The 15903-nt window shown below is 40.2% G+C and overlaps 1 protein-coding gene across 1 annotated transcript in view; it reads right to left on the minus strand.

The window, feature by feature from the left end:
- NHSL3 (NHS like 3) overlaps nt 1-15903 on the minus strand; it is a 50620-nt gene that overhangs the window by 18641 nt on the left and 16076 nt on the right. Inside the window, exons 2-5 of the mRNA XM_075853106.1 lie at nt 7962-8111; nt 7291-7340; nt 5570-5678; nt 4749-4865 (exon numbers count right to left, since the gene is read on the minus strand). Of these exons, the coding sequence (XP_075709221.1) occupies nt 4749-4865; nt 5570-5678; nt 7291-7340; nt 7962-8111 (426 nt within the window). The remainder of the gene's footprint in view (nt 1-4748; nt 4866-5569; nt 5679-7290; nt 7341-7961; nt 8112-15903) is intronic.

The following is a 15903-nucleotide window of genomic DNA, read 5'->3' on the forward strand; positions in this document are numbered from 1 at the left end:
TGGACGTAAACTGCTGTTTGGGCACACTGTAGGGCTAAGAAGGGAAGGAGTGCTATTTGGAGAATGGATTTTGCTTGGTAGTGGTTTTGTTTGAGTATTACTGGTGTTTCAGTTTATAATGTACTCCGCACAGATTACATATGCCCCCACATCAGGGCATAATAGGAGCGTATAATAGTGCGGTAAATAATAAAACTATCCATACATGTGTGTTACGCTGTGAAGCAATTAGTTATACTTTGGCCAGTGTTGCACTGATAAACAGTATTTTTTCTTATCCCCCTTTTGTAACGCTCTGCACCTTTTGGGGACTTTTCCTCCTTTGTAGTTTGGGAAATTTTGCTGGGAAAGTGTTGCACTGGTATAATACGGGCACCCTCCCTTCCAGCAGATGTGCGATGTCCCTTCCCTTCCTGGTTCTTAAATACTAGGGCCCTGAAACTGAAGGCCCTCCAGCCTGCACATCGGGATGTTTTTTCATCATTGCATTACTAGTACCATAACTTTTTTTATTTTTCGGTTGATGGAGCGGTGTGGGGGTCTTGTTTTTGCGAGACAGGCTGTGGGTTTTATTGGTACCATTTTGGGACACATACGACTTCTTGATCACTTTTATTAAATTTTTTGGAAGAGGAAATGACCAAAAACAAGCAATTGTGGAATGTGTTTTTATGGTTTATTTTTCCTCCATTCACCGTGCGCCATAAATTACATGTTGACTTTATTCTGCAGGTTGATACGATTACAGCGGTACCAAATTTACATAGTTTTTTTCATGCATTGCAGCTTTTGCACAGTAAAATCACTTTTTTTTAAAATTTATTTGTTTTCTGCGTCGCCATATTCTAAGACCCATAACTTTTTTATTTTTGCGTAGACAAAGCGGTGTCTGATTATTTTTTGTGGGACAGGCTGGTGTTTTTATTGGTACAATTTTTGGGTAAATATGACTTTTTGATCACTTTTTATTCCACTGTTTGCGAGGAGATGTGACCTAAAAACAGCGATTCTGGCGTTGTTTTTCACTTATTTTTTACGGCGTTCACCGTGCGGGATAAATTACATAACTGTTTTATAGCTTGGGTCGTTACGGACGCAGCGATACCTAATATATATATATATATATATATATATATATTATTTTTCTCCAATAATAAAAGACTTATAGGAAAAACAAATGTGGGACTTTTTAACTTCAAACTTTATTACTTTCTTTTTTACAACCTTTTTATGAACTTTTTTATTTGCGCCACTAGGGGACTTGAAGGCCTGATCCTCCAATCTCTTTACTAATACTAACGCAGTGTATTAGAGCAGTATATTAGAGCTGTCAGCGATTCACTGACAGCAAGCCTATGAGGATCCGCCGCAGACGGGTCCTCATAGGCTCCTGTACAAGGTAGAGCCGGAGGCCATTATTATGCCTTCGGATGCCATAACAACCATCGGCAATCCAAACATTATTTCGCTGGGCTGTCGGCCGGCTGAAAACCCCTCTATTCAGCACAGCATCTGAGGGGTTAATTGGTTGAATCGGAGACTAGCTCCGGTCCTGTCCGTTACAGCGGGAAGTGAGCTGTAATATACAGTTGACACTCGGGGGTAATGGTGCGGGTTCTGCTTCTGAGCCCGCACAATTACCGCAACATAATGGTACTGCGCGTTGCGGGAACTCCTGCCCGACCGTGTACTTAACAGGAAGATCAAATACAAAAAATGTTGAACAGTAGAAATATACTTCTAGTTCTTAAAAAGTAAACCTTCGTAAACCGATAGGCATGGTCTGTAAATGGCATATTATAAACTATGCTAAAGTAGTTAGCCATGTAGAATTATTATTTCTTTTTAAATCTGACTAACAACATCATTGTTGAGGAATGGCAAGAAGTGACTGCTGTAAAGCAGCTTCTTCCTTTCTTTGCTGCCAAGCGACGCAGTGGGACAAGATTAAAGAAGACCTGGCACCTCTCCTGATAGGTCTGCCTTGTATTGCCCATGAGAAAACTATTCTGGATTATCATATGTTAGATCTATGTAAAGTGACATTCCTCTGTTATTCCTCCTGGAAATGGATAAATAAATTGATAACTGGGCATTACCATGCACTGATTTTCCAAAAATGTGCACTAAAAACTGCAAATTGACTGCGAACACACCCTTCCAGATCCATATACCTTACACGTCAGTAACAGCTATTTAATTTTGCAGTAGTAACAACCCTTGTTAAAGAGGTTTTCCCATAATCAACATTTATCACCTATCCTGTGGATGAATATTTGATTGGTGGGGGTCCAACCTCTGGGACCCCAACCGATCAAGAGAACGTGCTTATCTTGACGTTCCTCGGAGCGCTATCTTCAGCAGCCCCATAGAAATGAATGGAGCAGTGGCCGAGCATGCACAGTAGCTCTCCATTCATATGGGGCTCACAGAAACGGCAAGGTAAGCCAGTTCTCATGATCAGTGGGGGTCACAGTGGTCGAACCCCCACCAATCAGATATTTATGACCTATCCTGTGGATAGGTGATACATATTGATTATGGGAAAACCTTTAAATGTGGTTATAGCCCGCTTCCGTTACAAACAACACAGACTAGTAATTTCATATTCTTTTGATCTGTAAAAATATATTCACATTCAGAGCATTTTTCTAACGGGCTGTGTGCACACGGGGTGGATACGCTACGTAATAGCACGCAGCGCATCCGCGCTGTGCGCCCGCAGGGAAATCGGGGCGAAAAAGCGCACCAAACTGTGGTGCAGTTTTTCGCCCGATCTGTCTGCTGCAAAAAAAAACGCAGCACTTAGCTGGCTGGCTAGCAGGCCGGCCTCCTGGGATGATGTTTCAGCCTGTGATTGGCTGCAGCGGCAGTCACATGGGACAAAGCGATTTTATTAAATCTGCTATCTGTTGCGAGTTTTACCTCCCCATTGAATTCAATGGGAAAAAACAAATTAGCAGCGTTTACATAAATACAATTGACGTGCTCCGGAATACAATTCTGCACCGCAGGTCAATTTCGTAGCGTTTTTTTCTGCTCAGTATTCACGCAGTGTGTGGATGAGATTTTTTTTTTATCTTACCCACTTTGCTGCTAATGTATTTGCTGCTAATTTTCCACAATGAATTCAGTTGCGGAAAAAACGCAGTATTTACGCAACGTGCGAATTGACCCTTTGTAAAATGTTGTACAATGAGGATTGTTAGAGAGGAAATAAGTAATATTTGGTTATTTTACTATATCCCTTCAGTAACAAATAACATTTCCATTCTTTTTGGGCTTTATTTTAAAGAACCTTCAACCCTTTTTTGACCAGCGTATTTTGGGTCTTAATGAGTGATTTTTATTTTATTTTTTGACCGTCGCATTTCAAAAGCCATAACTTTCTTTTTCCCGTAGACCTAGCCGTGTGTTTGCTTTTTGGGGGACAAGTTTTATTTTTTAATGCCACCATTTTGGCGTAGATATAATTTATTGATTGATTGATTTTATTACCTTTCTTGGCATTGTAAATGGAGAATAAAAAATGAAATTTTACCATCTTTTTTGCATCTTAAACTTACGTCGTTTACCGCGTGGTATAAATAACAATACAATAAAAAAAACTTTTTTTGTGTGGCCATATTCTAAGTGCCATCACTTTTACTTTTCCGCCGGTGCAGCTATACGTGGGCTTATTTTTTGCGGGACGACTTGTAGTTTTTGGGGTACATATGTCTTTTTGATTGCTTTTTATTGCAATTCTTGGAAGGCAGGATGAAGAGAAAACTTTTATTTTTTATTTTTTTTTACAGCATTTACAGTGCGGTTTAAAATTCAACATTTTTTTCATCATAAAGCATTTTGTAAGAGTAAAAAGTAGGTTTTAATTTAATTGTGATTTTTCATTTATTTATTAGTAACTTTATTTAAAAAAAATAAATAATTTTCGTCCAACTATGGGATTTACTATATACGTTTCTAATACCCTGCAATACTTCTGTATTGTAGTGTATTATGCCCGTCAGTGTAAAAATGGCAGGCATTCTATAAGCCCCTGCCTTTGGCAAACCCGGGGGGGACTTTGTTAGGCCCCCGGCTGCCATAAAAAACATCGGCACGGGGGGGTGCTGATTGGGTGAAAGAGGGAGACTCCTCCCTCAGAAACCACTTGATGCTGCGGTCGCCATTGACTGCGGCATCTAAGGGGTTAAACTGTCAGAATAGAAGATCATTTTGATTCCACCAGTTAGACCGCCGTGAAAACACATATTGGCGGTCATTAAGGGGTTAAACCAATTCAGAAAGAGAACAAGAAAAGTCAACAAACTTTGGAAGGGGCAAATTCAACGTTCTAAAAATAAATAAATATGTTTTTAGCTGGAATAATATAGATCAAGCTCACATGTCACCAGACGTTTTGCAGTTATTCTTTCTGCTGCTGGATTCAATTAATTTTTTATATAAAATGTGAGTCGAAAAATATATATAAGCATTTATTCTATAATATATATGGATTGTTACAAGTGTTCCTAATCAGTCTACCAAGAAGTTTGTCATTCTTTTCAATGGATACCAGGGATTTTAGCAATGATGCTTCCGGTCTGTATTAAGAAATATATGCCTAAGGCTCTTGTTGTCATAATTACAATTTCTGTAATTTATAATAAGTTAACTCTTATTTTTCTTCCTTTTAGAAACCAAAGCATGATGAACAAGACACAACATAGTTCTACCCAAATGCACCAGACATCTGTAACATGTACCAAGTTCTGCTGCAATGTGCTGAGGCACTCCCACCACCGTGGCTCTCTTCTGCTTACGCTTCCTTCCTGCCCTGTTTGATGGAGTTGTTGGTGAGTCATAAGGTCGAAATGTGGAGCCTAGAAGAAAAACAAAGGAAAGGAATGTTACAAGTTTTTATGGTTCTGTAAGGTCGAAACCAAAATGATCCCGGACCACTCTCACAGCATTAAAATCTATCAAATGTAAGGAAATATGCAGTCCTTGTTAAATATGCTTCAACCATTCATTACTTTATTGAGTTTATCCCCCCCTCTAGGAACTGATGTTATAATGTGGCACAGGTTTTATCACCCCCTCCTGGAGCTTATATTATAACCGGGCACAGGTTTTTATTGGTTATTCATCTACACACAAAATACAGCTGCTATGTTAGATCTAACTGTATGACAAATATTGCACCTGTTTTATCTCTATGGGAAAACTAATAAACAGGTCTGATGCTATATAGACCTAGCAGTCAAGAAAATGTAAGATTCTCAACATCCTTTACACACCCCACAACTGGCACATCTCCCTACTTTACAAGCATATTTACATTGGCTCAGGACTGCAGATAAACAATACGTGTTGTACACATTTACCACACTCAGATCTTTATTCTGTTCTCCAAATGAAACACTGTAGAATCTATAGGGTAAATCTGATAAACCGTTCAGCAGAGCTCACTTTGTAGACCTTTGAATACATCATAGAGTGAGATGAAAAGCTAGACCCATCCGTAAGCCATTCCCTGGTCTATGTGACTGACATTCATGGGTATGTGCATTCACACTTCCCTCACCTTTGCGCTGAATCATCTCTGAACGAACGAACATTGCATCATCTGTGTTTTCCGTGGTGCAGGAAAGAGATCGAGTGCGGAAGCCATTGTCGTTCGTGTCGGGTGTGGACTGTGGGGTGGGAAAAAATTGGAAGCATAAATATCTATGTAGTATGGAAGTAATAGAAAATAGGGCAGCAAATAGTACCACAGTGGACAACTATATGATAGTGAAGAATTGTTCATTATAGGTGTCAGCAACGTCTTTAGCTTAAATTCAACGACAAAAAAAACATAACAATTGAATAATTTTCCTGTGTGATCACCTTTTTCTGCATCTGTCATTCAAATCACTTTCCTTTCTCAATGACAAATGCCTTTTTACATGAGACAATGATTGGGAGCGAGCGTTCATACGAATGCTCGCTCCCAATCAGTGCCCTGTGTAAACAGGGGAGCAATCGGCCACAGAACAAGCCAACACTTGTTCATCAACTCATCACCTCCTTTATGTGGCCAGAAAAATGGTTACTTGTCGGCAGCGCTTCTTCCCATGTGAACAGGGAGATGTGCTGCCAACCAGAGGTATGGAGACAAACAATGGTATTCATGATCATTCGTCCACATACTTGCAATTCATGGTTGTTTTGTAAGGCTTGACGTTTTGGACGACAACACTATGAGATAAAATGACAGATTGCTGACCGATTTCTGCCGTGATCTGTGGCCTGGTCTGGGCTTCTATGAAAGACTGCAACTGACAACTACCGATGAAATCGGATCAACTTTTTCACAGATATCTGTTTACAGGCATTTGTCACAAAATGGCACCGACAATCGGCAGAAAATGGTCTAAGTCAGCCAAAATCTGTAGTGTATGGCCGGCTTTAGTTGGGAGGACAAGTACTTGGACTAAGAATAAAATGCAGGCAAGTAAAAAAAAAAAAAAAAAGGAGTAATGTGCATAATGCAAGGTTTGCAGGATTGGTACTTTTTGTGGAGGAATTTGACTTTAACCCCTTAATGACCAGGCCATTTTGCACGTTAATGACCAAGGATTATTTTTTGTTTTTTCACGGTCGCATTCCAAGAGTCGTAACTTTTTTTTTATTCCGTGGACATCGCCGTATAAGGGCTTGTTTTTTGCGGGACGAGTTGTATTTTGTAATTGTACCATTTTTAGATTCTTACAATATATTGATTAACTTTTATTAACTTTATTTTAGGAGAGTATTGAAAATAAGCAGCTATTCCAGCATTGATTTTCACGTTATAAATTTACGCCGTTTACTACGTAGCGTAAATAACATGTTAACTTTATTCTATGGGTTGGCACGATTACGGGGATATCAAATATGTAAAGGTTTTATATGTTTTCCTACGTTTGCACAATAAAAAGCCTTTTAAAAAAAAAAAACACTTGTTTCTGCATCGCCACATTCCAAGAGCCGTAACGTTTTTATTTTCCCGTCGATGTGGCCGTAAAGATGACAAATTCTATTGCCCCTTAGAAACCCAACATTTTAATTTTCTCACCTGGGAGGAGGCTCAGGTTACCTGACCCGACGTGCAAGATCGAAGCATTCTAAAAGTTTGCCCTCCAACACATGTTAACGTTTTATGATTTATTTACATTTATGGTCAAATGTAGCCGATCTTTTTTCCCCAGCGCAAACATTAAATATAGAAGTTATTTTTTCCAGTTCATACCAATTGTCTAATTAAGAACTTAACAGTCATACCTCGGGCGTCTTAATTTCATCCTGTGAGGAATGTTTGCTCTGCTGTTTTCCTGAAAGACAACCAAAGATTTTATTAAGAACTGGGCTGTGTAATGCATTAGCACTTTCCCCTATAAACACGCAGTACATGGCATACAACCAGCTTACAATGTTTCTTCTGATAATCCTAATGTTACATCTAAAGGCCCTTTTACACGAGCCAATGATTGGGCGAATGAGCGCTCATACAAACGCTCATTCTCGATCATTGCCTTGTGTAAATGCTCCTTTGTCTGATGTTTGGATCTTTTGGATACTGTCCCACGCAGCAGCATCTGCATTCTGCCTGCAATCCAACGGCTGCGCGATTTTGACTGTAAATACCTGGCAAAGTCGTAATGTTATGTATCGGCTGCATGCAGATTCCACTACTCATATCCATAATGTGACCCAAAAATGGTTGTTTGTCGGCAGCACATCACCTTGTGTAAACGGGATGTGCTGCCGACAAGATGCAAATGTACGGGGACGAACAATCATATTAACTATTGTCAGTCCCCATAGATTATAATCGTTGCTCTGTTTTAAATGGGGCAAATGAGCGCTGATCGACATGCTTAAGAATTGGGCAAGTGTGAGAAAATCTACAGATATTAAGGAATCTAAAAATTATATACGTAGTTTTTTTTTACCTCTTCTCTGTAAGGATTTAAGCCCCTCTTGAGCCTGGCTGTGAATCTCTTCCACAACAGAGTTGCGCCGGCTGGGGAAGAATAAATTGTCAGATGAATCATCTTCTTGAGGTGGGGTTGGTTTGGGTTCACCATCAGGTTTTGAGTTATCTTAAGAAGTTAACATAAGAAGAAGGGGTTGTCACAAATATTTTGATATTTAGCTAATATCACATTGGTATGTCCATGCTTATTATAAATTATTATGTAGCTGGAATCAGATATATACAAAAACTTGTGCATGTTGTGTCTTGCAAAACATCTAACATTAGACGGCCATGTTAAATGTGATCACATGTTATCGGGCAGTTGACTCTCTTATCCTGTGATGAGTCATTCTTAGCCTGAAGGACACATACAAGCTTTCAATGTCACGAGTAGTGTCAGCACTGAGTGAGTCAGGCTGGGCTGGGACTCTAACCACAGCGTAGTTGCATTGGAGCCCCAGAAAATTCAGAAACAACTATTGCACTGTTCACACTTGGGTAAGAGCCCAGTAAAACTTAAGTAACATCTGCCACTTTTTTCTACAACGTAGATCTGTCCAGTACCTAGACACTAAATTACACTGTTAAGACATCACAACATAAACTGCTACTTTAATGTACTGTATACATGCATGGGACTTTAAAACACGTTAACCTTTGACCACCATTTACAGTTTTCATAATTATTCTACATATGCTGATTAACCTTATAAATGTATCTTGTACAAAATCCTGAATTACAGGCTGTATTATAGTCAAGAGCCGCATTCACAATTCTGCTGGCTTCAGAGCTAAAATCTCTCAGCATTCCTTGGTGACTCAATGTCTGTACAAATGTCTGGGAAGCGTAGGCTTTACTCCAGGCACTATTACTGATGTAAGCGAAGGGTCTTTTAGACTTGCAGATTTCTGGCAGTAAACGAGCAACGATTGATCAATATAGCTTTTTTAAGCAACTCGCGTGAACTCAATGAAAAAAGGTCTCAAGAAGTGACATGCACTTCTTTTTATGAGGCGTTTTATTACGCGGCCGTTTTTAAAAATGGCCATGTAAAAATAGCCGCATGGGAATGGAACGCAGTTTCTCCCATTGATATCAGTGAGCAGATGTTTGTAGGCGTTCAGCCCCCACATTTTTAGCTGTTTTTCAGGGCGTTTACGGCCCGAAAAATGGCTGAAAACAGGTTGTGTGAACATACATTATGGGGGGAATTTATCAATATCTTTGCATGTGTTTTTTGGTTAAAGAAGCTACAAATCATGGCGCACACCATATATATGTAAAAATATGCGACTTTTCCCGGCATTCGCCAAATGTTAAAAAGTGTCAAGGAAAAGAGGGCGGGGTTTGCCGGGAGTGGGAATGGTTTTCACTTATTCAACAAATGTATTAATTTAAAGTCAGAAAAATGTTGGCGCAAATCTACATATGCATACTACCTATACATTAAACAGTATGTAGTAAGCTCCTAAACTTCCTCTTGTGGCATTTGTAGAGTAGAGAGCAAACCTGTAAAAAATTAGCTTTGCCATCATTCAGTCAGTGGAAGAATGTACTATTCAGGTTTGGTTTGGAATGCAGAGCAGCCCGCTTTAGCTAACACTAGCGGCGTTACAAATAGGCTGTTATTCGGCAAGATACACCATGCCTGACGACCAGCACATTATCCCTCCACGTATTACACATAGTACTGACACCCCATGTACTATTCACAGCACTGACCCCTATTCATCACATTTATTTATTTATTTATTTATTTTTATTACATTATTACACAGTTCTGACACTTTCATACATAAACATTTCTTTTTTACCATACATTTCACACCCTAGCACTACACTGACATTCATTTATCGCACACCTTTGAGCACTTAGTTCGCCACTCCCCTCAAGACTAGTGGGAGGGGCTATCACTATTTAATGCACACTCCTTCTGCAGCATTCTTTGACCCGTCTGCGTCCTGATGGGAACGGGTTTTCACCCACCCACCTACCTAGTAAGTATGGCCTTTTTGGTGGTTTTGATATCTATGTCCCATTTTTTCTGTTTGAGGTTTATTCAGATGTTGAGGTGCGATTAAAACGGGATAAAAAAAAAACCGCATGGGTTTTTACGGCGATTTGGTGAGTTTCTGGAAGCGGTTGCGTTTTTTACCGCCAATTAAGACAATGGAAGCTATTTGTCCATATCTCAGCCTCCTGTTTGTATACAGAAAATATGGCTCCATAGTAAGAAATTTGCCAGTTAGCAAAACCCAATGACTGACCGCCAGTTTTATCTATTAAATCTTTGCTTATGCAGGGCATATGAAACTTTATCAGAAAAACATTGCTCAGGAAGATATATTAAGAAATTCTAAATATGAAACTCCTTTATATACACCCTAGGGCTAGACTCAGACTTTTTATTGCTCACTACAGGAAAAAAAAAATAAATAAATTGCTGTCCATACTATTTTTCCTCCATAAAGTAATGTTAAAATCACTTTGAAATTACCTTCTCAAGGTATTGATTTACTCTATAGAAAAAAAAAAAAATCCTAGCCTAAGCCGTAGCCTAAAAATGGCCAACCATGGCCTCTGCATAAAATATAATTTGTTTAATAACATAAAATCTGAGGAAAGAGCAACTAAAAAACAGCATGATTTAATTGTAAAAGCAAAAACACTAAAGGGGGTTTTAGGCTTCATGCACACGAACGTGCTTTTGCGGCCACAATTCCCCCGAAAATCCACAGGAGAATTGCGGCCCCATTAATTTCTATGGGGCCATTAACCCGACCATAGTTTTTACGGTCCGTGCATGGCCCGGGAGCCCGCACCGCAGAAAGAACGGACATGTCTTATTACGGCCGTGTTCTGCGGTCCGGGCTCATTGAAAATAATGGCCATGTGCATGACCCGCGATTTGCGGGCGGCTCGCGGCTGACAGTCCGCTGCCGGCCGACCCGAAAATCACAGCCGTGCACATGGCTACGGTCGTGTGCATGAGGCCTTACACTGGGCGATTATCAGGCAGACGAGCGTTCATATAACGCAAATAAGCAAACGCTCGATCATCTGCTGGTCGTATCTTTTAAAAAAAGTAAAATATCATGGTTGTCGGCAGAACATCTCGCTGTGCAAACAATGAGACGCACTGCAGACATAATAACGTATGGGGACGAGCAATGGGAGTAACAACCACTCGTCCCCATCCATAGCTCCGTGTGACAGGAGCAAACGAGCGCCGATCAACGATGTCCCGTTGATCGGCACTCGCTGCACCGGCCGAATATTGGCAGGTATAGAAGGCCCTAAAGGCTCTGTTCAAATCGGAGATGGAAACCCGACGGAACCCATTAAAGTGAATTGGTTCTGTCGGGTGCCGTTGTTTTCCAGTATTTGATGGATCCAGCAGCTACGGTTTTTCATTGTTCTGTTTTTTGCGGAGTAGAACAATGGAAAGCACTAACACAGATGTGAACAGAACCACACAGTTGATGTTAAACCAGGGGCGGACATACCATTGGTGCAACCTCAGCTGCACAGCGGCCCAAGTAGGTAAGGGGGGCCACTGTCCCCTTAAAGCAGCCTTCTTCGGCTATTAGATTGCATGTAAATGACTTGACTAATGAATTTTATGGCTAACAATTACTGATAGATTGTAAGAGAGACATAAGGGGATGATTTATGATGAGATATTAAAGCGCAATATTAAAGGGTGGATTTACACGAACGTGATATACGTCCGTGCAACGCGCAGGATTTTCACGCGCCTCGCACGGACCTATATTAGTCTATTGGGCCGTGCAGACAGTCCGTGAGTTTTACGCAGCGCGAGTCCGCTGCGTAAAACTCACGACATGTCCTATATTTGTGCGTTTTTCGCGCATCACGCACATATTGAAGTCAATGGGTGTGTGAAAACCACGCATGGCACACGGAGGCACTTCCGTGGGACGCACGTGATTCGCGCAACAGCAGTGAAAAGTATGAATGAAAACAGAATAGCACCACGTGCTTTTCTGTTTACAAACATACAGAGCGTCATAATAATGGCGGCTGCACGAAAATCATGCAGCCGCGCATCACTTGGTGATGACACACGGAGCTGTTAAGTGCCTTTGCGCGCGCAAAACGCCACGTTTTTTTGCGCTCGCAAAACGCACACGCTCGTGTAAATCCGCCCTTAAGCTGTGAAATGTATAGCAAGAGAACACTTTTTTTAAATACGTTTGGCCCACAGAAACCTATTTTCATGTCACAGCATACGTAATTTTTTTCTAGGAGTGAGAATAGAGGCTGAGATTGTGTGTCATGTAAGTTGCATGCTACCTATCAATTTCAGAGACATCACTGTAGGACAAGTTACATTCTCTGACCTATTAGATCAGCATGGTATGTAAATTTTAGACCTAAACTAAGTGTCCGGCCTCAAAAATAACATTTTCTACTTCACTAAAAACTGAGAAATTGGAAATCTAGTCATATTAAAAGTATCTAAGGGCCTGTTCACATAAGCATTGCCCTTCCGTTGAGAGGTTCCGTCTGAGGTTTCCGTCAGGTAACCCCTCAACGGAAAGGCAAACGGAAACCTTAGCTTTCGTTTGCATCACCATTGATCTCAGAATTGAATGACCTGATCTGGAACATACACACATTCTCCTGTCTATGTGCACAGAACTGCTTTCCTAAGGCAATGTCATTTTGCCTGGTATTTCATGTTAAAGCATTAGTCTTTTGTGAAGTGTCAAGTCTTGAAAACTACCACCTTCTATGATTTATAACAAATATTTAAAGTTTTGACATCTCAACATTTCAAAATTTTTTAAAAAAAAAAACAAAGGTAGCATCTAATATCTATAGTATGGAGAATAGAAGCATCCTCCTTATTAAGGCTCATTTGCCTTTTTTTATTTTTATTTGGGGGGGGGGGGGATAATTATTCTATTCTTGCTGTCATAGAAATGAGCTCTCTGTGTACGGTCTTCTTTATAAGCCGGTGTTGTGCGGCGGTGATTCTGATCAGAACTATTGTAAAGTATGGGGAGGTCATAAAGTACTTGTATTTATACACCGCATCAAACCTGAACAAGCAGAGCTGCCGTGTAAAGCATGAAGAGAGATGCAGCAGCCTGAGATGAGAGAAGAGGGGAATTTCAGACTAGTCCGCTGCAACAACCGCCCATAGATGCTCCCTAATGGAGCAGACAACAGTGAAGAGAACACATAGCTGGTAGGGATTTACAGGTGATTTGTGAGAATTGCACTTCCGCTTTAATGATTCTCTCAGGAATTTGACACACACCGTATATCGCCAATGAGACCGAACTCTTAGATACGTACTTTTGGAAAAATCTGTAAAGCTGGAATTTCACAGGGCGTTTTGACTGCAGTTTTGTAGTTATTTGCATGCGCTTCTGAATTGCTTTGAAAAACGCATGCGTTTTACCGCGAATTGCCACGGTTTTGCAATGCGGTTTTTGGTTGTGCACCAAATACAAGTGAAGCACATGGTTTCAATCCCAGACTTAGGGAGCACCAAGACATTTTTGTTACGAGTAGTAGGTTTGTTCCAGCACGCTAGTCATCTCCCAGCTATTAAATGAGCAGCTCTGGCATTTGCTAAGACAACCTCTGCTTTATCAGTGCAGGGCAAATGACCACATTGATGTGAGGCACTAAGGCTCATTTAAAGAAGGAGATTTGATTGGTCTGCCTCTCAAGATTCCATGGATTCAGCAGTATGGTTTAGTCGATGGCGTATTCTATGTGTGTTTACTTGTGCTTCTCTGTACGCAGTGCAAGATCATGTGTTACCAGGCTAGTCCTGTATTTCCTTAGTCCTTGTTTGCTTCAGTGGTTTTGTTTAGTTGTTCGTTTTAAGACGGTCTTATTTGTTCCCTGTTCTGCTGGTTTTCTTTCACTGGGTTTCGGATTGGATTAGTTTTGTTTTCATTACCTCTGGTTCCCAGTGTTTTCCAGGTGTTGTGTTATATATAGACAGTGTCTTCAGATAAGTTCCTCCCTTATGGTCAGTGTTTGGAAGAGTGAGTGAGGTTTTTTGGTGTCTGATGTTAAGGTCAGTGCTTAAGGATAGATTCAGGTATGTATTAGGTAGAGTTACCCTCACAGTCATCAATTGGTAAGTTCCTGTTTCTTGTATTCCTGTTGCCTGCTAGTATTGTGATAGGTGCTTCATATTTCCTGCTAGTATTGTGATAGGTGCTTCATATTTCCTGCTAGTATTGTGATAGGTGCTTCATATTTCCTGCTAGTATTGTGATAGGCGCTTCATATTTCCTGCTAGTATTGTGATAGGCGCTTCATATTTCCTGCTAGTATTGTGATAGGCGTTTCATATTTCCTGCTAGTATTGTGATAGGCGCTTCATATTTCCTGCTAGTATTGTGATAGGCGCTTCATATTTCCTGCTAGTATTGTGATAGGCGCTTCATATTTCCTGCTAGTATTGTGATAGGCGCTTCATATTTCCTGCTAGTATTGTGATAGGCGCTTCATATTTCCTGCTAGTATTGGGATAGGTGCTTCATATTTCCTGCTAGTATTGTGATAGGTGCTTCATATTTCCTGCTAGTATTGTGATAGGTGCTTCATATTTCCTGCTAGTATTGTGATAGGTGCTTCATATTTCCTGCTAGTATTGTGATAGGCGCTTCATATTTCCTGCTAGTATTGTGATATGCGCTTCATATTTCCTGCTAGTATTGTGATAGGCGCTTCATATTTCCTTTTCCTTCAACAGTCTGGTTGGCTCACAATTAGTCTCTACTGTAAATCCTGGGGATAACCAACTACTGGGAGACCATGTTAATCCACAGAAAAGGGGATTCCTATAGGTGAAGCCTATTTCTGCCATCTCGTGGCGTTGTTACAGTTTTAGGATTATTTGCCAATTATATTCTACATAATCTTCCAAATTTTTGGAAGCACAAATAGGACTTAACATTTTTTTGCCACTTCTGAATTGCAATTTAAATCCAAAGTACCTCAAGAGACCCTCCCTCTTTCTTATGTACATTTTATTATGATCTATTGTTTTGACAATTATATTTTTTCCAAAAAACGTGTTGGACTCGTGAAAGTATTGCGCCTGGATGGTGTCTCTTTTTCACAATGGATTTCCATTGTTTTTATCTACCTGCATTTCAATCCACAGAGAACAGCCTTAAGTGTCATCACTGCACTTCCTGTATAAAAAACTAGCGCAATAAAAAAAACAGGGTTGAATGCTGTGAGCAGATGATCGGGCCCATTGTTTCCATTATCTAAACTGTGCTGGAAGTTGGAATCTAGTTGCTATGAACCACCCCAACTTTTTACCTGCACTCATTTTTCACCCAATATATTTTATTTAAACAAATCCCTTTATTTCCAGAACAAATCTGTATGTTCACATCTGAAGCACAACAAAAAAAAAGCCACACTACAAATTACGTTGTAAGAAATGTTGAAAGGGTTCTGTTTTTTTTTTTATCTAGCCCATTTATCCATGAAGAATAAGACAATACCTCGCTCTCTCCCTCCGGCATCCACTGACATAAGCGGCATTTATGTCCGCACACTAGTCCCATTCTCACTCTCTGTGCAATGTATGGAACACTGTAGAGTTTGATCCTGTTGCGGCCATGTCACATATGGAGTGTTTGACACGGCCAAAGAATAGCTTATCCCAAACTCTAAAATCTCAGGACGTGTACGCCAAAGGGCCCATGGTAGAAATTTCCTTCTGAATGCTGGTGTTTCAAAAGAGAAAACAGAGCACATAGCATTCATTGCGTCAAAAAAAAAAAAAAAATGGAGTAAGATTTTATTAGGGCAAAGTACATTGCTTACTCATGTCCAGATTGCTTTAACCCTTTTGCTGCTAAGTGGTTTCTTGCTCACAATCTAAAAATCAAGAGGCAGGAA

This window comes from Rhinoderma darwinii, chromosome 2, assembly GCF_050947455.1.
Source record: "Rhinoderma darwinii isolate aRhiDar2 chromosome 2, aRhiDar2.hap1, whole genome shotgun sequence".
In the NCBI taxonomy this organism is placed as follows: Eukaryota; Metazoa; Chordata; class Amphibia; order Anura; family Rhinodermatidae; genus Rhinoderma; species Rhinoderma darwinii.